Below are 23,083 nucleotides of genomic sequence, written 5' to 3' on the forward strand. Positions count from 1 at the left end.
AATTTCATGATTTTAATAATAATTATATTTAAAACAAAAGCAACTTTGACCACGAATCGGCCAGCACAGTGTCTATGATCCTTACATAGTTGCCATCTCAAATACGCCAAGTTTGCTGGATCGTCTTATTCCATAATTACAATTTTCAATGCCTCTAACACATCAGCAAAATCTTCTAAATACTAAGTCATATAATACAACTCATGTAATCAAAAAATACAAATTATATATGATATAAAGCTTTCCAAGCTTTATTTCTGTAACAGATTTCAGCTATAATATCTATATATCATACTATATCTATTCGTTTATCATATTCAGTTTTAGATTTTTCATCTGTTGTGTTATAGGACATAATTATATGGTAATATAAAGATATTAGAGCATAAATATTTTCTAGAAATAAAGCCTGAAGGGACTTTTTTGTGATTTATCATAAAAAAATACAACATCTGGGCTACAACTGACAGTTAGGGTATTACATAGTTTTCAATCTAAGAAACTAGCGCCATGTTGTTTTAATTAAATATCGTAGTTTCTTAGCCTTACACTTAAATTACTTCTGTCTAGAAATACACATGGCTTACACTTTTGCCCAGCTCAGCAAACATATTTTTTCAGCTTAGTCCCTTGATCTATTTATTTCCATATCAATTTGTGCACTTCAGCAGCAGCAGTCGGCAGAAATCGGAGCAAAAAGATCGTCACATTTGGTGCAGAACTTTTCGATTAAAATGCGTTGCATACTTTTCAGCGCACCAACATTTACGTCCAGAGCTCATGGCCTCCATGTTCCCATAAATAGAGCTCGGCACAGAATCCACTCCGCACAAATAATTAAGTTTTTTTCTTAAATTTTTTATAATTTGGTATCTCTTTCTATCTCAGTCGCTCGCGCTCTCTCTATCTGCGGCTACTCGCCCGCGCTCTTATCACGTAACTTGACAATGGGTAAAAACTTTTGCATTTCATGCGCTGCACTCACTCACTAGCTACCTCTCTTTCTCTCTCTCTCTCTCTCTCTCTCTCTCTGTCTCTCTCTCATTCTCTCGTTCTTGTCTCTGAGCGCTGCATAAAATGTTTGTAAGTGACGTTGAAATTGAGACACTTGTCGCTTAATTGTTTTTCGAGTTTTGCTACCCAAAAGAGATGAAAAAAATGTTTAAAAATGTGAATAAAACTTGTAATAAAATAATAATAAAAAACATTAAGCGAATATGTTGGCCTGAGTTGCATTTGCATATCGCACACCGCACCAATCCCCGTCCCCGCGTACCCCCTTCTGTAATCCCCTTGCTGTTTTTGCTGCCAGTTGAGAAATTGCACTTGGCAAACGAATTCTACGGGTGCCTGGGACACTGAAAGGGTGTTTGGGATTTGCTTTTGCATGCTCTTGTTGGCCTGCTTCTTCACTTGCTACTCGGTTTTTTGGTTTTGCCAGTGGGCGTGGCCCTCAAAGGCGTCGTGTGACTGTAGATTATTTTAAGTAATTATCAAGCGATTTGCGCAACGACTTAAGTGCTCTCAACTCTCGAGTCTCTTATGTGGGCGGATGAGGGCTGGGCTTAGGCTCGGCTTGGGCGGGCTGTGGCTCCACTTTGTGCATTAATTAAACATGTAAATTCAACTGTTAAGTGGAAATTAGCAAGTTGCTCGTATATTGCAAAATGTGACAGTTGCAATGTTTTTGAGAACACACAAATTTCTGACAAATTGTGGGATAATTGCATTTTTTTTATGCAATCCTTGTAATGAGAGCTACAATCTCATATGGATATATATGTTTGCAGTTCTTTGTAGATGATTTATTTGAGTGACCCAATCAGTTGGGCAAACGGCGTCAAATCCCAGGATATTACAGCCAGCCACATTAAATAATACTGCATACTCCTACTTATAATAATTACAATACTATCTCGGTTTAAGGTATCATGTAATAGTAAATTTGTAATTTATAATATCCGAAATTTCTTTGCGAATTTCAGCAATTTTTTAACGAATTATAATACTCTTATTTAACAACAAAAAGTTGTTGAAGGACTTCTAAATTTTGTATATAATTTCGATGTATTTTTTTTTTAATGCCCACAGAAATTGAATTTTTTAAAATTATTTATTTTATTTAGTGCACATGGTTTAATAATTTTGAAATTTAATTTTTACCAAAATGCTTATAGTTCATAAAAGTCACCTTTAAGAGGATTTTGCAACTTTTGCAATTTATATACAATTTTATAAAATTTCTGGGAATTTTTAAGAAGCTTATTTCTTTTATTTTATAGAATATTTTTGAACATTTTATATATTAATGATGTGGAATTTCTGTTAATTTTACTCTAAACTATTTTTAAACATCTGACGGCCCTAGAGCATTCATTCATGTATTAAATAAGTGTATGTTAAAAAGTTTTCAAGTGGAACTTAACTATGTATATAGTTTGCCGACTTTAATTAAACTATACTTAATATTTGTTAACTAATTTAATCGATTTTAATTAACTTCGCTTCATGAACAAAGCCCACAGCTACTTTTAGGGGTGAATGCTCCGTTAAGTATATCTGCAATATGTGACCCAAATGTGCCTTAGACTAATTTCATTATGACAGAAATGAAGAAAACTCATGCGTTTTACACACAAACACACGCACACACACAGTAACACACAGAAGCACTCGGTTTGTCGCAATGCATTAAGGGACAAGGAAATGCCATCGGCATTGACTGTATCCTGGTGCCAGGACGACAACTTTGTGATATGTGAAATTGCGGCCTGGGCAAACATTTTATAATTTGGTGCACGGCGCAACACATAAGTCAGCAACAGCAGCAGCAGCAACAACAGTAGCAAGTGTGGAGGGGGTCAGCAGGGGGATTGAGGCTAAAGTGGCAGCACTTTGAGCTGCCATGTAAGCGAGTCCTGCAACATGACAGGCACTGGGCACAACAGTCAGCCGCATCAGACGAGTCTGTCACTCAGCAAGTCTCCTCTCCCTTTCTTTCTTAGTCTATCTCGCTCTCTCTGCCTAAGTGTGACACTCGGACGGACCGCAAATGATTTTGCAGTTGACAGTTGTCTGTTGCCATTTGGGGAATTTAGTGTTAATTATGGTTGTAATAAGTTATACAACATAAAGCCGCACACATGCCAGGCTATATTGGACACTTTAGTCGCCTCTCACATACTTCAATTTTGGAGAATTTGTCGCAGCATTCAAATGAGAATCCAGAGACTTATTGTACCATATGAACCAATTGAGAATGTGGTTTAAAATCCCGTCATGAGGTTGTGCACTAATATTTGTTTGTCACTCGGCTTCTCGGAGGCTCGAACTCTATAGTTCGTGTTAAATGTTTCCAATAGGCCATAAGGTATATATGTCTAGAATCTCAGACACTACGCCTCTTCATTTTAAAATCTAAAAAAAAATAGCTTGCATTTTTTAGAATTTAATAAATATAGATCTTCCGCCACGAACTTACTTGCTTGTTAGTTCTCAGATGGCGAACACATATGATGCAATTTTGACTCGTTGACACTACTTCACCAAAAGTAAAAATTAAAGATATTTTAATATATGTTAAGCTTATATTTAAACAGTAAATTTGACGCTTAAAAACTCTATAATGATCGGCAAATATAATGAGAAGGTTTTCGGGTATAAATTTATAAAACTTTGGACCTAAGATAGGTAGCACAGTATGTTGTGTGAATACAGGATATCTACTAGTTGTGTAGTCAATTGTTAATGTAAACAGCTTATATGAACTACACACTACATCTATCAAAAATCCTACTTATTTTTTATATATATATTCAATTAATTATTCATTTTTAAGAATTTTGTAAACGTTTTTAAAATAGAAAATCATATCTTACACTAATTGAAGAAACTGTCTTTTGTCTGGCTGGCATCGAAAATACAGCAATTATCCCTCTACCACCGCATGAGCCACGTTTAATGAGCAATAGGCAATCAATAAGCCTCAGGCAATAGACAGCATACACAATATTATCAATCGCAAATGTGTGTGTGTGTGTCTGTGTGTGTGTGTGTGTGTGTGTGTATGTGTGTGTGCAAGGACAATAGGCAAATATTGTGCATCGTAATTATCAATTTCAAGTGCAGTCATCGTATCTTTTGTTTGCAGCAATCATAAACGTCAGACAGTTTGTGAATTTCCTCAGCTACTTGAGGCCCATTTCGGCCCCGGCTGCTGCACCCACATCCCGCGCCTGCTCCTGCTCCCGCTCATGCTCCTGCTTCTACTTCAGCATTAGCTTCAGCTTCTGCTCGAACTCCTGCTTTGTCTGCAGCTCTAGAGTGCTCCGACTGCTGCTTTTATGGGATGGGCGCATTTTCAGCTTGATGACTCAACCGGTTGTTGCTGTCTATTTGCGGTTATGTAACTCAAACTCAATTGCAATCTAAGCGTGTGTTTGTGTGCATAGCACATGAAATTGGGCAATCCTTAGTTACCATTTCCCACAAGCAGCACACACACACACACCCACACACACACATGGGCTCATCCACCTCCAATTTTCCAAGGAGCCTTTCGAAGCAGTCTCTTGCAATATTATTGATTTAGGAAACCCCATAGCTTATACCCCTGACACATCGTTATGCGTTGCACATTTCTGTCTTTAATTAGGAGCCGAATCGTGTTTACAAATGTTTCTGAATATACTTATATGAGCGCAAGCATGTTACTTCAAAGGCTCTTCATTAACTAAATGTCTGAGTTTTGCATATTTATATGGATGCAAATTTATATGGATGCAAGCTTGGCAGCATTTTGAACGCTTTTGAAATTGTTGCAAAATTTTAAGATCGGCCTTTGCTTAAGCAAAATGGAATTGAATGAAAGCTGTAAGAGGTTTACATGTATTCATATTAATCGATCAACATGGGCTGCCCAATCAAATTTAAATTATTAAATTAGTAATAATTTATTTATGCCTATGCATTCAAATACTGTACGCATATATTTTCTCAAATTTAAGCTAAACTTTATGCAAGTAATCCCAATCATGTGAGCATTCGTTGTCAACATTTTGCCAGACTTTGTAAAGATTTTTGCTTTGGGTTTTATGTTTGGCAGACTACCTTGAAAATAGTTTCCGGCTAAAATCTTTACACATAAGTGTGGTTCTCGCAGTGGTTATCAGCTTTTTCTACCTCTTTCTCGCTCTCAGTTTGTTTGCTTAATGTAAAGTTTTCAATATGCAACGGCTTTTCGCTGTCTCCCTCACTCTCACGCACTCTGTTTCTCTCAGTCTCTCTGTTGTTTTGCTGTGGCCAGGTGTTTTATACAGAAAAATATTTTCATACATAAAAGTTTTACAACAGAGACAACAACACCACCACCAACAACAACATAGTTACATTGTGTACTTGGGAGCATTTTGTGACTCATGTGCGAGTTTCTTAAAGTAAAAGTGTATGCAATGTTGCAAAGTTTGGCTGCATCCATTAAATGGGCCAAGTAAATTTCCACAAAAGGACATGCTGTTCAGTATTTTGCAACACTGGCGAGCGCTTAATTTTGTAGTTATACCTTTTACTAAGCGAATATGTGTATGACATGCTAAACACAGAAAGCTGCTATTTTCAAGATACGGTTTTCAACACTTATATCAATTTAAAGGGTTAAATACGTGTGTGTTAAGAATAAAGCTGAGAGCAAGTATATCTAGCGTAGTATCTCTAATAGAGCTTATTAGTTTTTAATATATATAACATTTTGTAACACAACCGCCGACAAGTTAGGTATAAGATATATGGTTATATTGCGCATTATAGAAAATGTATAGAGAAAAGGGCAGAGCGGTACGCTGAAAGAAAACAATTAACAGGTACTAGTCGGGAGTGCTCGTCTAGGGTGCACCCTGAACACTCTTATACCAACTAGACAAGAGTGCTCGTCTAGGGGATACCCTGAACACTCTTATTCCAACACAAAATGCAGTTCGCGCTTCGCGCTCGTTTGTAGTAATCAAGATAAATAAACAATAAAAAGCTCACTTGGCAGGGCTCGAACTCGCCACCTACCGCACTACTTGCCGCCGTCTCTATTCAACAGCCACACCAGGCAAAAGAAAAAAATTGTTTCATCGGTAGGTCCCGAACTCGCGACAGACGACACCACTTGCCACCGCCTCTTTTCAACAGCCACACCAATCATTAAGTCATAACGAGAAAAAAACGAATTAAAATAGCTGCACAGAAAAGTATACAATCGCAATTGCAATGCTGTTGATAAAATTCGAAGCGGGCACGCATGAATTTGTGTGTACATGCATGCAGAAATTCTTGGAATTTGCGCTATCTGCCGCAAACACGTGTTTCTTAACCAACAAGAATGAAATTTTCTACAGTATTTCTTACTGTACAAAAGAATAATTGTAGATTCTCAAATGAAAATTGCATTAAAATTGAAGCTTAATTTAGTGGTTAGGTTATTAACTTGATTTATAGCCATGAGTTAGTAGCGGGGAGGTGGCGATAGGTATAACATTAAAGATACTTGATTTATATATATACTATTCTAGAATAAACATATCATGTTTGGTGACTCTAGCTGGATTATTTGGAACGGAGTGAATTATCGATTATCGGAAACAAACTCGACCTGTGCAGGCACGAGGACGTACTGCTAACATTTTAGTCTCTAGCTCTTATAGGTTCTTACATCCTTGCGTTCATATATATGGACAGACGCACGGACTTACGGACAGATAGACGGATATGTGTAGATCGACTCGGCCATTGCTGATGAGGAATATATATGCTTTATGGGGTCGGAGATGATTCGTGTTACATACATTTTCACAAAAACATAATACCCTTTTTACCCATTTTTAACAGGTTCAGGGTATACAAATAATGAATCGTGCGTGAAAGCTATACAGACTAGCTAAATTGTTGTTGAACCGCACTATCCAATATTATATGCTCTGTTTTTATCGGCTAATCTTAATGATCATAAAAACTCAAAGAGTAGTAAAAACAGAAAGAGAAAAAGAGAGAGAGATGCAAATCGACAGAGCAGTATACAGACAAAATGCTTGATGTATTTGCTGCATTTTACAACACTACAAAAAAGCTATTTAATTTAATGGCTATTCATTTAACAAATTGCGCACCAAAAATATGACAGTTCGCTTGTTTCCCACTTCTCCATTAACTCTTCTCCCCGCTATCCCCTCCACATAACCCGCGCCAGCAAACGCTCTATGCCCCTGCATGTATTTTTCTGGCTACGTCGCCTCTCGCTTGTTAACTGAAACTAAACAGTACAAACACGACTGTCAACAACTGTAACGTTTACCGCATGTTACCGCTGCGCAACGTCCTGTGCTGCATGACAGGACATGTTGTGGCTTCTCGGGCTACCACACACACACGCGCACACACACACAGACACACACACACACACACACGCATACACACAGTCAGCCTGAGAGAGGGAGATGCTCATGCTTGGTTTCGTATGTTTGTTCCATGTGAGTGATAATGCATGTGTCCATATGGAACGTTCCTTGCTGGGCTTGTCGGTTGGCAGGCTCGCTATCCCCTTGCCCGATGCTACCTTTTTCCCCTCGCCCAGCTTGTAACAACCTTGTTTAATTGTTGAAATGCATTTTGGAAACGCTATTGTTGGGCCTGCTGGCTGCATTCGCAAGCAAGCCCATTGAATTGGCCTATTACCTACTGGAGATAACGAAAATTTGGGACAGCTCATGCAAAAAGGATATTTCGAAGGCGCAAGAAAATGGCATTGTTGTCATCGAAGGACTCAAACTTTGGGTTTTTCAATCAAGCAAATTGCCTAAAGTTACTTCAAAGCAAGCTTTTTCGACTAAGTGGCAGCTCTAGAGCGTGCAAAGAGATGGAAACTCCAATTATTAAAGCCATTGATGAGATGGTGCTGCATGCTGATGTTAATAATAAAAATAATTATAAAGTCATTATATATAATAATTCTTAAATAATATTATTGATAGTAATTAAAAAACATACATAATTATTAACAAAATAATAATAATTATCATGAAGATGATTGAGTTTTCGAAAGAACTTTATAGATTCAATAATTTATATGTCATACATACCCTATGACTACACCTCGCCAGTCGCTAGCTGACCGCCCATTGAATTCATAAATTAGACTTTGTATGCATTTCGAAAAATGTTTTCTTTCCTTTTCTGTTTGTCAGTTCTGCCGCATTGAGCACGCAATTTATGAGCGGCCAAATTTCATTTGGCACTCAAATAATATAAAAAACAACCAGAAAAATTACAAAAAATATAAGTCAAATATGTTTTGGCAAATTTCTGGACGATTATCAAAAACGTGCGCCATATGAGCATGTGGGGCACTTATTTTTTTTGTCCAGGTTTTTCTGTCTTCCTTTTGCGGAGCCGCATCAATAAATTCAATAATTTATGGCCAAAAATTTGTTGCAGTTTGTGTGCGATAACAGCTGCTAACAATTATTTAAATAAAATGCCTCAATTTAAAGCTAAAAATAAATGAAAAAAATTTAAATAATTGTCTGATTGCAACAAAAAAATCTGACAAACGGCGGCAGACGGCACAACAGCCTGGTTTGCCCCCATCCACTAAGGGCAAGGCAAACTGTATTATCACCTCAAATATGTGTAATAAACTCTCCAGGGGTTCTGGCACAAAGCACAAGGCACACATACACATGACATACATGACACAAAAAAAGGAGAACATTAAATAACGCAGACGGTTATGTGGCATATGCCAGTTGGGTGGCTACCCCAAGCCCGACCCCAAGGACCCCCAGCCAGCCCCAACCAGACTCTAACAAAAGGCAACGCCAATGAAGTTATCAGCGTGTGCCAGACAGAGCTTGGGGAGCAGCCAAAAGCCAAGTAAACATTGAGACAAATAAATAAATTACATTTAGTCGCCGGCAAGCGAGGGAATAAGGGCCAGAAAGAGTTCTGTGCCTTAGACTCCCTATCGTTTAACTGGAACCTGTTAAAAAAAAACCTATTTAAAATAAACACGAATTCTCTGTAATGCCTTTAAATTCGTTGTTGACGTCAACTGATTGCAAAGAAATATTTGTAAAGAAATTTATGGTATAAATAGAAATCGGTTTCATATTTGAATTTTTTAAGAAGCACAACACTTTTGTTAATTAAAGTAGGTAAATAATTTTGTTAAATAGAAACAAATAAAAATATAGAAATAGATATTATTTTATATAAAGTTAATTACTTTTAATAAACTGAAAATAAAGCTTATAGAGTTTGTCAATATTCCGAGTAATAAATAAAAATAAAAAGCTATGCGATTATTCACATTAAAGCTGGCTGAGCGTATTCAGCTCAGAAAGATTGCCTGAATTGCCCAGTTGACACTTACGAAGCCCGAATCTAGAGAAATCTAGCATTAAATTCGAATACAAGCATGGCCAAGCCGACAACAATTAAGGATGCGCTGGCACGCTGGGAGGAACGCAACAAACAGGAGGCGATCACCGCCCAGGATATTGGCTTGCAATTCCAGTATCCACCGATTGAGAAAATGGATCCCACACTGAGCACACTTGTGGAGTGTCAGAAGCTGAGCCTCTCCTCGAACATGATTGAGAAAATCACCGGCATTTCGGGAATGAAAAATTTGCGTGTGCTTAGCTTGGCGCGCAACTATCTGAAGAATCTAAATGGCATCGAGACGCTGGCCGAGACCTTGGAGGAGCTATGGGTTAGCTATAACAATATAGATAAAATCAAACCGATCGAGGCTATGAAAGCGCTCAAAGTATTCTATATATCGCACAATCTTATCAAGGATTGGTCAGAGTTTGGACGCATGGGTGTTCCACCGAATCTTAGTGATATAACATTCGTTGGGAATCCATTGAACGAGAATATGGATCCGGCTGCCTTTACCGCCGAGGCCATACGCCGTTTGCCCAATCTCAAGAAACTGGATGGAGAGCCACTCATACGTTAGAGTGGGCCTGTTCAAGTTGTTGTTCTCGTTGTTTGTGCAAAAATAAAAGATGCAACCACAAATCTTCATGCATATGACCAACATCCAACCACCCAGCCACGCCCTCAAAACAACAATGAGCCCTGCTGGCAGGTAAGCTATTAGGCACTTGTCTGCTCTAACCTGGCATTGATTTCTGCTCCCTGTTAGTGTGTGTGTGTGTGTGTGTGTGTGGAACATTTTCTTTTCAATTCTATTTGCTATTTCTTTTGCATTTGCTGAACATTGGCAATAATGGAGAGTGCGAGTCCGGGTGAGCGGGAGTGAGTTTTCCAATTTTCATTGCGTTTCTGCTGATGAGCGCCATTGTATTGTTGTGCGGCGCCCCCCTCCTCAACCACAACAGCATTGTAGGTGAAAGGTTTTCGCCTTTGTTTTCCACTCAACGGGTTGTTGTTGTTGTGCCAAGTTCCGCCTGCCCTAGCCACGCTTCCAACTTTGTACAAGACACAAGTACAGATCCAATTTTTGCCTTGCATTGTTTGCATATTTTTAACCTAGTCCAATCTAATGAGTACACATTTTTGCATACACAAAGAAGGCGTGGCATGTTAACAAAAAAATGTTTGTGCTTGTACATTGGATATGTCTACCTGTCATTCTCTGGCATTTTTCCTGCAGGTTAAGTAAGATGGGGTTACCCGTGGGCCGGTTAGATTTAATAGTCGAGCCAAGCTCTTAAGAAATGCCTTTTATACTTTTACAGCGGGTATTATAATTTTATCACGCACTGTGTAACACTCTGGAGTGTCTAGCTGTTGACTCAACAGAGGAAACTTGTCAGACTTAATCTGAATTTTAAATTGACAAAAAAGTTTTTTTCATTACTTTCTTATTTACTTTTTGTTATTGATCTCAAATACTTTTATTAGGGTTTCCCTTATAAAGATTTTAAGCTTTAAGTACTTTAAATCTTCAGTATGATTTCTTACTCCTAAAATGCGGCCTTCTCAAAATCCAGGAATAAAACTAATTGAGCGTATTTTTGTTTCTGCAGACTTATTTCTGATATATATTTTCCAGACTGATCTTATTCTTTTTACTTATCTTTATCTGCACTTCCTAGCCAAAATCAATTGTCTGTTTTTATGGCGGATAAAATACAGCTATGCTTAAATTAAAATGAATATTAGTCAAATAACACCAACAAAATTGATGAAAAGGCATAAAGTAAACATTAAATTTTGGTGTCTGGCAGTTTTCGTAATATCTCGTTTTTTTCCCCCAGATTGTTTTTATGTTTTTATTAAACGTTTTTATCTCCTGTACAGATTCACATTGCCATATATAAGTATTTTGGTTTCGGTTTGTTTGCCAAGTTGTCTGCCCTTTACCAACCAACGCGCTGCCCTCTCCCTTTGGGCGGCTCTGTGTTTCTGATTATTTATGCGCACAAAACAAATAAAATGTTGCCTTATTGGCCATAGGCAGACAGTCTGAACATTTCGAATACACAGACCAAAACCAATGGAGCTAAAGTTTTTTTATATTATATTTATTATATAATCACTTCTCGTATGTCTTTCTAATATATGAATTAATGTATGGGGTTTTATGCAAGTTATAGGTGAGGGCATATTATATTATGCTCTGGTTCATGCTGATTAAATACTCTTGCAAAGAAGGAAATGTTACAAATGTTAACATACTTATGTTCAATTTGTATTTATAATGTTTATCTTTAACAAAAATTGTATCCAATAAATTATAAATTCATATAAAAACACTAATTTACACAGAATAATTCCTTGCATTCATTAAATTATTTAATCGATCGGTTCTTTCTGATCTCGGATCCAAGCGTAACATTATGTAACTACACCTAAGCTAACTGAGCCTAATATACCTAACTAGGTAGGATTATTGCGGACATGGCCTAATACTGATTACAATGCCAGTTATATATCAACTTAAAACAAAATAAAATATAGAAAATGAACCTTTAATTTATTGGAACACTTCTAATGCCAAAAATAAAAAAGCATCTATGCTTATGCGGGTATTACTTTGTATTTATTACTTTATTGTTTATTTATTAATTTATTATTAATTTCAATGTGCAGGAAAATATGTCAGGATGATTTTTCTTACATTTCATAACGTTGATTATTATAAATTATATTTTATGTATATTCTTTTACTCTATCCTTTCTCTCAAAACGTTCTTCTTGTCCGCTTTGCTCAACAACAATTCCTTATTACTACTTAACAGCATGTGTCTTATCTTACACAACTCTCTATTTGTCCTATTACAATATTGATATAGAAGATGTATACGAGTTCATAATTTAATGCACAATAAATTAGGTTTATTTCATCGATTTAATTTAATTTCTTCTAAACTATATAATATCTAGAACTAAGTTCAGCGAGAAAGAAAGGCTATCTTGGGCACGCCGAAGATCTAATACCCTTGCAGACTGAACCTTTTCATAATGCTCATAGTGCTTTACCCGTATCTAAGAAGCACAGGGAAAATAGTTAATGCCGAGTTTGGTGAAAATATCTTGATAAACAGAAAAGTTTTCCATCCAGGATTTTCGACCGATCATTCCTATGGCAGCTATATGATATAGTGGTCCGATCCAGCTGGTTTTGACATGTGTGCTGCGTGCAAAAGAAAGAGGGACTTCTGCAAAGTTTCGTTAAGATTGCTTCAAAACTGACAGACTGGTTCACAAAGACAGAAAGAGAGACGGCTGTCGACGCGGCTGTTGATACTAAAAAAAAATATATAAACTTTATGGGGTCGGAAATATCTCCTTGTATGCGTTACATATTTCATGACAAAATTATAAAACCCTCTGCAAGGGCATTTAAAATAAATATGTTATTTTCTTGCTTTTGTAAGCAGACTTGAATTTTTATTTCGGAATTTTCTAAATATTGCTTATTGTTTTCGCCAATAGGTTTTAGAATTTAACTGGCTTGTGTGAGAGCCCATTTTAAAATTTGCTAGCTTATGTAAAATAAACTTCTTTTGTAATTTTTTAGTACATCTCCCGTTTTCTCCATTTGTTGCACCTTTAAGGCCGGCTTGTACCCTGCCAGCTCTTATCATAGTTGCGGCATAAATCACGCGTTTAGTTGCCAAGTGGTTTTTAGAGCCCGCTTTAGCCGCTTTTGCGTTTAACTGTCGTTTTGGCCACTTTCATGTGGATTGTGCCGCCCACCAGCCCAGAGATTCAGCTCCAGCAAACTGCTCGCCAGCTGGCCATCTGGCCAGCCAAGTGGCCATAGCCAACTGGTCAACGGCGCACCGAACAAGCAACCAACATATTTAGAATATATGGCAACACTTTGGCAACACCAACACAACCCTTGACCGCAGCCTGTGCAGACATGAACGTAAAAACAAAAAATATACAAAACGAACAAAACAAAACAAAAAATACTTGCAAAAGAACCGAACACAAACACAGACGATTGTGCAACCGCAGCGCAAAAACCACTTCAACTTGCACTGGGTGTACTCTCGGCAAGTGTTGTGTGCGTTTGCCGTTGTCACAGACAGAGAGTTGCCAGCAGCAATAACAACAACACAACTACAAGAGTTTTCACCGAGGCATTAAAACTTGTAGCATACATTTTCTATAAGCCTTTACATAGAATTTGGCATTTGGCATTTTAGATTTGTGCAATAATATTTTCGCAGATGCTACTGGTAGGAGGTGTAGTTGCTAGAGTTGACACAGCAACATAATGGGTGTTATCGAAAAGTGTTATGAGCCTAAGAAGTATAATGATATTGTTGTTCGCTTAAATTTTGAGTAAACTAAATTTAACCAGCTGAAAACAAAAACAAAACACCAAAGTTTTCTCTTAATAAAAAACATGTAAGTTTTCTCTCAGTAGAGTTTTAATTTCAAAATTCGAATATATTGTCAATTTTTTTATAAATCGGTTATCGAATCGGCTTGTAAAGCTAAAGCAGTTATCGAAAGTGTCGTTAAGTTGGGGAGAAACATCTAGAACAATTTATTTGTATTTTCGATATTAGCTCTTGAATTCCTTCATTTTATAGAACATTTGCAATTCATTGCAGAACACTGTACACACTGTCAAGTTGCTGATGATAAAAACAGAAATCGAGAAGTTTAGAATATATCGCTTGTAAGTTTTTGCCAGTAGCCGTATCTTTAAGACACTTTAAGCTATAGCTACACGCGACACAAGAAGCACACATCTTGTGCCTGTCAGAGGGGCATAAATCTATTCAAAGACTTTACGAAAAATCCAGACAAATGCCAGAGATTACAAAAAGATTTTGGCCGCATGATGCATGGGCCTCAACTGAGCGCGCATGTGTGTCTCTCTGTCTGTTACGGTTTGCTGTCTCAGTCTGTCCGACTGTCTAACTGTCTGTCTGACTGTTTGGCCCACACAAATGTAACCAACAACACACACACACACACGCTCACACGCAAAACAATTAAAGCCTGATTAATAGTTGCAGGCGGGACCAAAACTCACATTTCTCGCTACCTTTCGCCAAGTTTTGCCCAAAACCAACCCCAGCCCCAACTTCAGTCCGCCTGGCGACCGCTCCCTCTATTCCTAGCTGAATTATGACTTTTGCTGGCTTCGTTTGGGCTGTTTAGCATACTTTTGGGCGCAGCTATTGTGGCCTCTTTGTGTGCGTGTGCTTGGCATGTCTGTGTGTGTGCTGGCATTTACGCCCGCGCATAAGTCAAATTGTTGTTAATTTCACAATGTTAACCCCTTAAAGCGTGCAACGCAGCAGAGACATTACATAAATTCATTTGCCAACCGGCTTTTCCCCAACGGTTTTCATAATATAAATCATTAAATTTTAATGCTTCCCAGGAGATCAATGAACATGACCGCAAATTATACTGAAGCGTGCTTTCAGGCGCATAAAAGATTTCTCTTCTCTTTTTCGCATATATTTTTTTCCCGCATTCGTTTTTTTTTTTCTTCATATTTTTGCACTCGTTTTTTTTTTTTAAACATATATATATATATATTTAAAATGCATTTATGTAGAGAATACACATATGCAAAGTGTTTGGTTTGAAGTTGCGTTTTGTGAGTGTGGGAGGTTGGTGGCCGGGTTCGGGCTTTGAGGGCGGGCTGGTTTAATGCAGCTGCATGCCACAAAGTTGTCAGTGACTGTGTGTGTGTGTGTGTGTGTGTGTTTTGGTTGCTCGTCTGCAACTGTTGAAAATAAAAGCACAACACCTCTTTAAATGCAATTGTGAATTCTGCGCATTTCAAGTTGAAATATTTGATACTTTAAAAGGTGCTTAAAGATAAAATACGAATTTAAAAACAATACTAATTGATAATATTAAAATATTTAATATATACATATATATATATATGTACATCAATTTAACGTGATGAAAGAATATTTTTTATTTTTATCAACATTAATTTAAATATCTTTAGCTTCTCCTCTATTAAGTTTACATATTTTAAAATAAATGTAAACATTTTATTTTCACAATTTAAGCACTTAATGTGCAAATATTTAAATAGTTTAATCATATTTCCAGCATTGCAAGCAAAATCAAGTTTTGCATATCAACAAGAAGTTGCACATCCTTCGAATAGAATGCAGCATAAACTTGCACTTCCGGTTGCCTTAAAGCGTGCAACAACAGCGGCAACACCAAACGATGCCGCTTCACCCATCCACACATAGTAAATCAAAAAAGTTGTCTAGTGCCAAATAGGGGCGTGCCTGTCGTACAAGTTGCACTTGTAGGATATTTCAACTGCTGCTATGCCCGGTCCTTCGACAACGTGCCAAGGCCCCATCCACAAAAAAAAAAGATGCACAGAGTCTAAGGCTGTTTGCCTGCAGCATGCAGTCGGCCACTTCTACACGTATTTGACATGAAATCATAAACAAGTTGGGCAAACTTTGCTCCATCTGCACACAGAACTGCATTTCGCAACAGGAAGTCACACAGTCAGTCACTCAGTCCGCAAAAGCTAAAAAAATGTGTATAAATTAAAATTGTCGCTGCGCTGCGTCGAATTTTGCATATATTATAAATTTTCCTTGACTGGGATGTAGTTAGGAGCGGTTTGTTATGCTAAGAATAATGCAACGGAAAAAAAGAGATGAACTGTAAAACTTGCAAAAGCTGCGGCCGATAATATTAATAGAAAACTTTAGCAATTGAAAAACGTTAAGATATTTCATTAAGTAAACTTTGATTTATGCTTCATGCCTACATTTCGGGATGCTCTTAAATATTTAAGATCTAAGTTACGTACAGATTTATTGGTCTCTCTGGCATATCGATTACCTAATGGCTTCTCATTAAAACTGAATAAAAATTGTTTTAGTGTTGTGAAATTAAATGAATATTTCAATGCTCATTTATTGGGGAGTTAGCGTTAATCATATTACTAATAATGATTTTGCGTGTTTTCTTATTTATGTGACCAAAAAATAAAATTCCGTATATTTTGATTAAAAAAATATATAATATATTATATAAAAATTTATAAAATACAATAATTAATAATTTTTTTAAAAGTTATATATAAATAATAATTTTCATATTATACTATAATCTAATAAATGCATTAATTAATTTTTACTTTAATAAATTAATAGATCGAAATACATAGATCTAAGAAGGTATATGTCTATCGCCTATTTGTCTCTTGATAACTGTAAGAAAAAGTTCACAACAATTGCGGACCTAGCATATCCTACCTTTTTTATTGCTTACTTTTATTTCATTTCTGTATACTAAGAAATTCAATAAAAAACTCGTTCGATTTTCAACATTTCTATTTCAATATTTTTATTTAATAAGAACGCCTGACTCATGCAGTACAGAGTATTCTTTAGCCTGTCAATTGCTGCCACATGTCCAACTAATATTCACTCTGCTTTTATTTAATTTAAGCCTGAAGCTCGTTTTGTTGTTGCTGTTGCTGCTGTCGATGGTGTGTTGCTTCCTCATAAGCAGTTTTTTATATTCAAATATTAAAATTTTGTTTTCCCAAAATATTTTCATCGCCTTACGAAAATCGCTTGCTTCTCAGCCTCTGCGCACATTTGCTGCATAACAATAAGCTTCCGTCTTTTTGTTGGCCTACATGGCGTATGTTTAATTTCCGGCATTGCATAAACCCAGCCCCTTGGCCCTGCCGGCTAGTACATACACACACTACATTTAAACCTGCCTACAATAATTAATGCTCTCTGATTAATTGTGTGTGCCGGATGTGTTTATGTGTCGTTTCCACAATGCAGGCAAAAAAATCGGAGAAACAAACTGTCGTCTAGCTGATAAATTTTGAGATCGGAAGAAGCTGCAGTTACAAATTGCTTGAAAGTAGCCTGGCATTAATTTGGTTTTTGGGCAAAGGCTTAGGCAATATTTGTATTTAGCTGCGCCTGCCACAGAGTAAATAGAGCTCAAAAATAAGAACAAGAAGAAGAAGAAGAGGCAGAGCAGCGGCAGCAGCTGTTGGAAAACTCACTCAGCTCTCGACACGCTTACCACACAAATCTCTAGCAATAACAATCTTTTGGGCTATCAAATTCAATTATGCATATACCCGAGCGAGCGTGCTTGCACACTAACACACGCACACACACACACACACACGGACTCGAACTCATGCACGCAGACATTCTCTGCTGGGGCAGCTGTGCGCCATTTTGTTTGTTCATTCGCCTTGCGGCTCGCCTTTGTGATTAGTGGCAAGTTGCTTGATTTGCTTGTCTTGGCGTTTATGGCACGAACAGACCAGGGTTGCCACCCTGCCCTGCTTGCTATTGTTATGCCTTCCTGAATATCCTGCAGTTGATTTGCTTAGACATTCATTTAAGTAGTTTTCACAGTGAGCTTAGACGTTGCTGCATTGTCGTAACTCGCTACTCCTGTAACATTCTAATATTTGTTGTTAAAGCCTGGTATATGTTGTGTGAATATCTCTTTGTACTTGAAATTCTAAGCCAACTCTACAGTCAGCAAAATTAACCAAGGCTTCAAATCGAAATTTGGAACCGTTTATTTTTTTTAAGCAAGTTAGCTGTTTAACAAACAGGCATACCAGTAAGTAAGAGTGCTTTCGTTTGGAGGACAAGGGGACACCCTGAACCTTCTTTTACCACAACAAAATGCAGCTCGCGTTAGGGTTGGGGAGAACGGAATTTAGCATGTAAGATTCTACTGTGATATAGCATTAAGTGTCCCACTGTTAATATAACTGTAATCACATCGAAGGCTTCGCTAAGAGAGCGAAACATTCGATGCTCTTACTCTCGCTCTGACACGAGCATAAGAAAAACGAGAACGATGGTGAAATAAAATGATCTGCGAGGTCATTCAGTCAGGCCATTCCTATAATGGTAATACTAGAAGTTAGAAGTCATATTTGTTTACTCTGAGTAAAAAACCGAAGAAATGTGCTCAAAAAACAGGAAATTTATATCGATATTTATCAATAGGAAGCGGGGAAATTCATCGATTATCGGATAGAAACTTGCACTGCATGAGAAGTAGGAGGGCATTTTTAAGTCTCTAGCTTCTACAGGTTCTGAGATCCTTACGTTCATACATACGGACGGATAGACAGACGGTTGTCGACTCGGCTATTTGTGGTGATCACGAAAATATTTACCATTTTCAAAATAAACATAAAACATGTGAAATCTTCAACCATAAGCTGGGTTAGAAGCGTTTGCCGCAGCAACGGAAATTATTTTGAGTCTCTGCTTAAAGCTAATATACTCTATAATTTTAAATGAATATTCATTTCTTCTTTATTTCTGCAGAAATTTAAAACATTACTGAAAATACATTTTGGCTTTATGAAATGTGTGTGCTTGTCAATTTCGGTAAACGCTTCAAATTTGTGTTCTTTTTATTTTTCATTCCTTTCCTTCTGCCCCTTTTTTTATGTGCCTTTTAACACGCTTTGTCATCTGATCGGCCGCGTTTCGAACATTTCCTTGTTGATGTCCTGTTTGCCGGCTACTGCCTCAACCGGCCACTCCCGCCACTCATACACACCCACACACCCGCACACAGCGAGCCTGGCTGGACTTCTTCGTCCTTTTGCGCATCGTTGATGTGTAAATTAATGTCATTTTGGGCAGCTCGTTGAGAGTTTTGGGTCAGTTCTTGCTTTCATTTTTTATGTGCTTTATTTTCTGTGTACTGATTGAATTTTTATTATGCCGCGCACTGCCAAATTGTTTGCGGTGTGGCAAGCGCGGGTTGTGGCGGGTATGAACGGATGTTAACCATAATTAAGGTGATTTTATGCATACTTTTTCATTATTATCGTTGGGCCAACTTCCGGTTTGTTGCCCAAATTGATTTAAATTAATTTTTTATGCGCCTCTCCCAAAAGTAGGCAGCACATTTTTTTGCATTAGCTGGTTTAGCTGCATAAGTGTGTATCAGTGTGAGCGGGTGTCTGTATGGGTATGCATATATTTTCATGTTAATTGCGTAAACTTTGCCCATTCGACGACGCAAACGATGATGGCAAAAACTATTCAAGTACAATGAGCAGTACCAACGCCACGCCCACACAAAGGCCAGCAACGACGCCCACACAGCACAGGATTCGTCTATTTCTGCTGCTGGTTCTGTTGTTGTTGCTGTTTTTGTAAGCTGTGAGCGCACTCGAAAAACAATGAAATAAAATTTGTAGACTCAAGTTTTACTGTGCAGACAAACAAGCGAACATTTTCGTACAGCAGAAACTCATTTAGTTGGCATAACAAAAGCGGATGCTTCGATGCAGGGGCATGTAGAGGTGTTATGTAGGCAACGGGGCGAGTGTAGGGTGCGAGGGAAAACAGTGAATAAGGCGGCTCAGGAGAACCTAATAACCCACTAACAAACACACTAATTTGCACTTGAGCCTAATAATGAGTGCGCTGACGAGTGTGCCTCGAATGAGTTGCAGATACAAAACAGAGGGGGAGACACAGAGACACAGAGAGAGGGGGAGCGGAAGAGTGCAAGCGGGCACTGCTGCCAGATCTGTGAAAAGACGGAAGGGGGCTGAGAGCTAACCTCAAGTGGCTGTTCTAGATGAGTTTAGTCTGAATAGCTCTCGAATCTGGACGCAGTGGCTGGCAGTGTGCGTGTGTGTGTATATGCGTGTGCATGTCTGTGTCTTGTCTAATTTCTAATTTGAATGCTGATTTATGCAGTTTGAATGGCATTGTTAATATGGTTTGTCTGTCAGTTAAGACCAGGCACAGACAGGCCTTAAACTTTGGCCAACTTCAACAAGTGTTTCACCCATTCGCTCACAGCTCTCCATTTTAGGCAAAGGCAATTCTCTTTCTAATTAAAACACAGCACACTAAGCACGCAATCTATAAATGCGTAGCTCCAGTTTTGACCTTTCAGCAGCGCATTACAAAAGGGCAAAGCTTGAAAGAAAAAAAAACAAAATAGACTAGAAGATATAGACTGGAAGATATCCAACACCGAGCTGATGTGGCGTGATTTCGCAGTTAATTCCTTAAATACACGATTTTAGTAGACACTTTTGAATATATTATGACTATATTGAAGCATTCAATAAGGTGTCAAGTTTTTTGATTTATATACTTTCCTATATCATTTTATGGATACAAATCTCAGAAAACATTTTGTCTTGCCCATTTTCCGCTGCAACAGAGTATTCCAACAAACCCTTGGAATTTGGGTCGCATTTCAACCTTGAGCGAATCCTATTCAAACTATATTCGTACCTTTTGAGCTGCTTTTGGGCTTACATTTTTAAAGAGGGGGAGCTTGGCAGATTGCTTGGATTTTAAGCTTACCGCAAAATTAAATGATATACAGCTGAGCGACGTTGAAGGTTAATCTCTGACTCAACTCTCTCGGCTACAGGTTCAGCTGTTTGCATTAAATGTCTTTTGGCAAAAATAAAATAAAAATTATAGCCACAAAACCGGAAGCCACGCCCCCACAGCTTATAGAGTGTAGCTAGCGCTCGAGCCTGAACGTATAATAACCATAAGCCGTCAGGAATTAGTTGCATTTTCATCATTTTCATTTTCATTTGCTCGATTTCATATTTTTTTTTCTGCTTTTAATTCTGCCTTTCTCTCGGACGGATTTTTGAAATGAAATGAAAGCGAAATGTGTTTTGTGGTTGGTTGAAAATGAAAAGGATACGGCGCACAGGTTCCTTTTTGTGCTGCCACAAGATTTTCATGGATAAATGAGATGGTTTTTGTGGTCATGCGCTGAAGGCGAAACTGACACAGAGACAAGGCTCAGTGCCCAGAGACCAAATGGCATGAAACTGGCAGCTGCTATGCTACATTAGAATATTATTATGAGACTACAAATTTCAAATAAACCGAATGTCTCCAGAGTTGATTCACATCGCCCCAAGAAATGTGCAAGTCCTTTAACTGGACTTGAGTAGTGGCAAAGTAATCAGACAGTTGCCTAAGCTGAGATCTCATTTAAGTAAACTGAATAAAAGTAAAAAAAAAATATAAATAAACATTGACATATTTGTAATTATTTTAAACAAACTTTTTAACTTAAAGCTAAAACATAGATACAAAATAAATAAAATAATATACGCAAGTAAGAGAAAATAGAAATCGTTAATTATAATAATTATTAAAAACAATAAACACATTATTATATATGAATTATTATATAGAAAGTAATTTTCATCATTTTAAAAACGACTATTTACATTGATTACAGTTACCTTCTTATTATTTTTGAATAATTATTAAATAAATTGCGTGTGCTTAAAATATATGAATAAATGAATGCAATTTCTTGCCGTAAAATTAATTTTAAATTAATTAAATAAATACATATAAAAATGTATAATGTTTTATTATCGGTTTATTCTTTATTTGCTTAAAATTGGGACAATAAGTGCTCATAAAAATGGTTCGGCATAAGAAATAGGTTGCTTGAAAAACCCTTTCCTTTTTTTGACTCAATTTCCCAAACTAATATTTTCTTTTAATATTTATTTATCTTTTGGTTTGCTCTACGTTAATTTCTATCATTTTTCTTGTTCTTAAATCCATTTGACTTTCGAACAGCGACAATTTAATAGATTATTAAATATTAAATATTCCAGTCCGTCATTAAACATCACGTAACTAATTATTTTTTTGCGACGCCGCACAAAGTGCAATTTAAACTTTTTGTCGCATGTTAACATTAGTTGTTCGTTGTTCAGTTTTTCGTGCAATAATGTAAACTATAGAAATACCGAAAAACAAAACAAGGAGTCGCATTTGGTGGCCGCGCTTCTTGGTGCGTGCAACCAGCGAACACACAATTGTTGAACCACCAAAACCGCAGAACGTGGCTCCCACGCCCACAGTTCGGAAAGAACTGTAACCGATATTCAAGCAGGTCGGTAGGGCTCGTGCTTTATGCAGCATTAAAATTATATTGTAGTACAAAAAAATTGGCTTATTTAAAAATGATAATAATGAAATTAAATTAAATAAATATTTTAAATATGCAATTTTGTTAGCCATAAAATGTCCTGGCTAGACAATACAGCAGACAGCCTGAACAAATGGAAATACATAGCCACTGTTGTTGGACGGGGAGGGAGCGGGCATCAAAATGGCAGGATGTGTAACACCACATGGCCGCTCACATACGCTCCCCTCTAACCAGCGCTTGCTGAATCCACTTGTACTTTGCACTGCAATTTAACAAATCGATTTGTTTTGCGTCGACCGCCGTCATTCGATTTTTATGGCTTTCAAAAAGCCAACAGAGCAAATGACCCCGTTACGCTACCCTACCTCCAAAACCTCATTCTCACCCTCACCTTCCTCTCCCCAAGCCATTCGGGCATGGTATGCAATGCAATAAAATGCGCAGCAGGCAGGCGGCAGCCTATAGTGCCCAGTCCAGGCCATAAAAAAAAACGCTAAACGGCCATAATAAAGCCGGCAATGGCAATAAAAATACGATATGAATATTATCTATGGTAGGTGAAATTTAAAATACACTAATATGCTTCAGTTACTGCGTTTTTTAAGCACTTTAAACCTTAAACGAACTTATTGAA

At 37.4% G+C, this 23,083-nt stretch overlaps 2 protein-coding genes across 3 annotated transcripts in view; one reads left to right on the forward strand and one right to left on the reverse strand.

The window, feature by feature from the left end:
* beat-Ib (beaten path Ib) overlaps nucleotides 1-23,083 on the reverse strand; it is a 189,186-nt gene that overhangs the window by 83,940 nt on the left and 82,163 nt on the right. The window lies entirely within an intron of this gene.
* On the forward strand, nucleotides 9,367-10,085 carry LOC6634260 (dynein axonemal light chain 1). Its single transcript, XM_002057506.4, has one exon. It carries the CDS (start codon nucleotides 9,455-9,457, stop codon nucleotides 10,001-10,003), a length of 549 nt encoding a protein of 182 aa, XP_002057542.1. The 5' UTR covers nucleotides 9,367-9,454; the 3' UTR covers nucleotides 10,004-10,085.

The sequence above is a fragment of the Drosophila virilis genome, chromosome 4, assembly GCF_030788295.1.
Source record: "Drosophila virilis strain 15010-1051.87 chromosome 4, Dvir_AGI_RSII-ME, whole genome shotgun sequence".
NCBI lineage: Eukaryota > Metazoa > Arthropoda > Insecta > Diptera > Drosophilidae > Drosophila > Drosophila virilis.

Excerpts from the sequence above, each read along its gene's own strand:
- LOC6634260 (XM_002057506.4), top strand. The coding sequence starts at position 9,455 with ATGGCCAAGCCGACAACAATTAAGGATGCGCTGGCACGCTGGGAGGAA.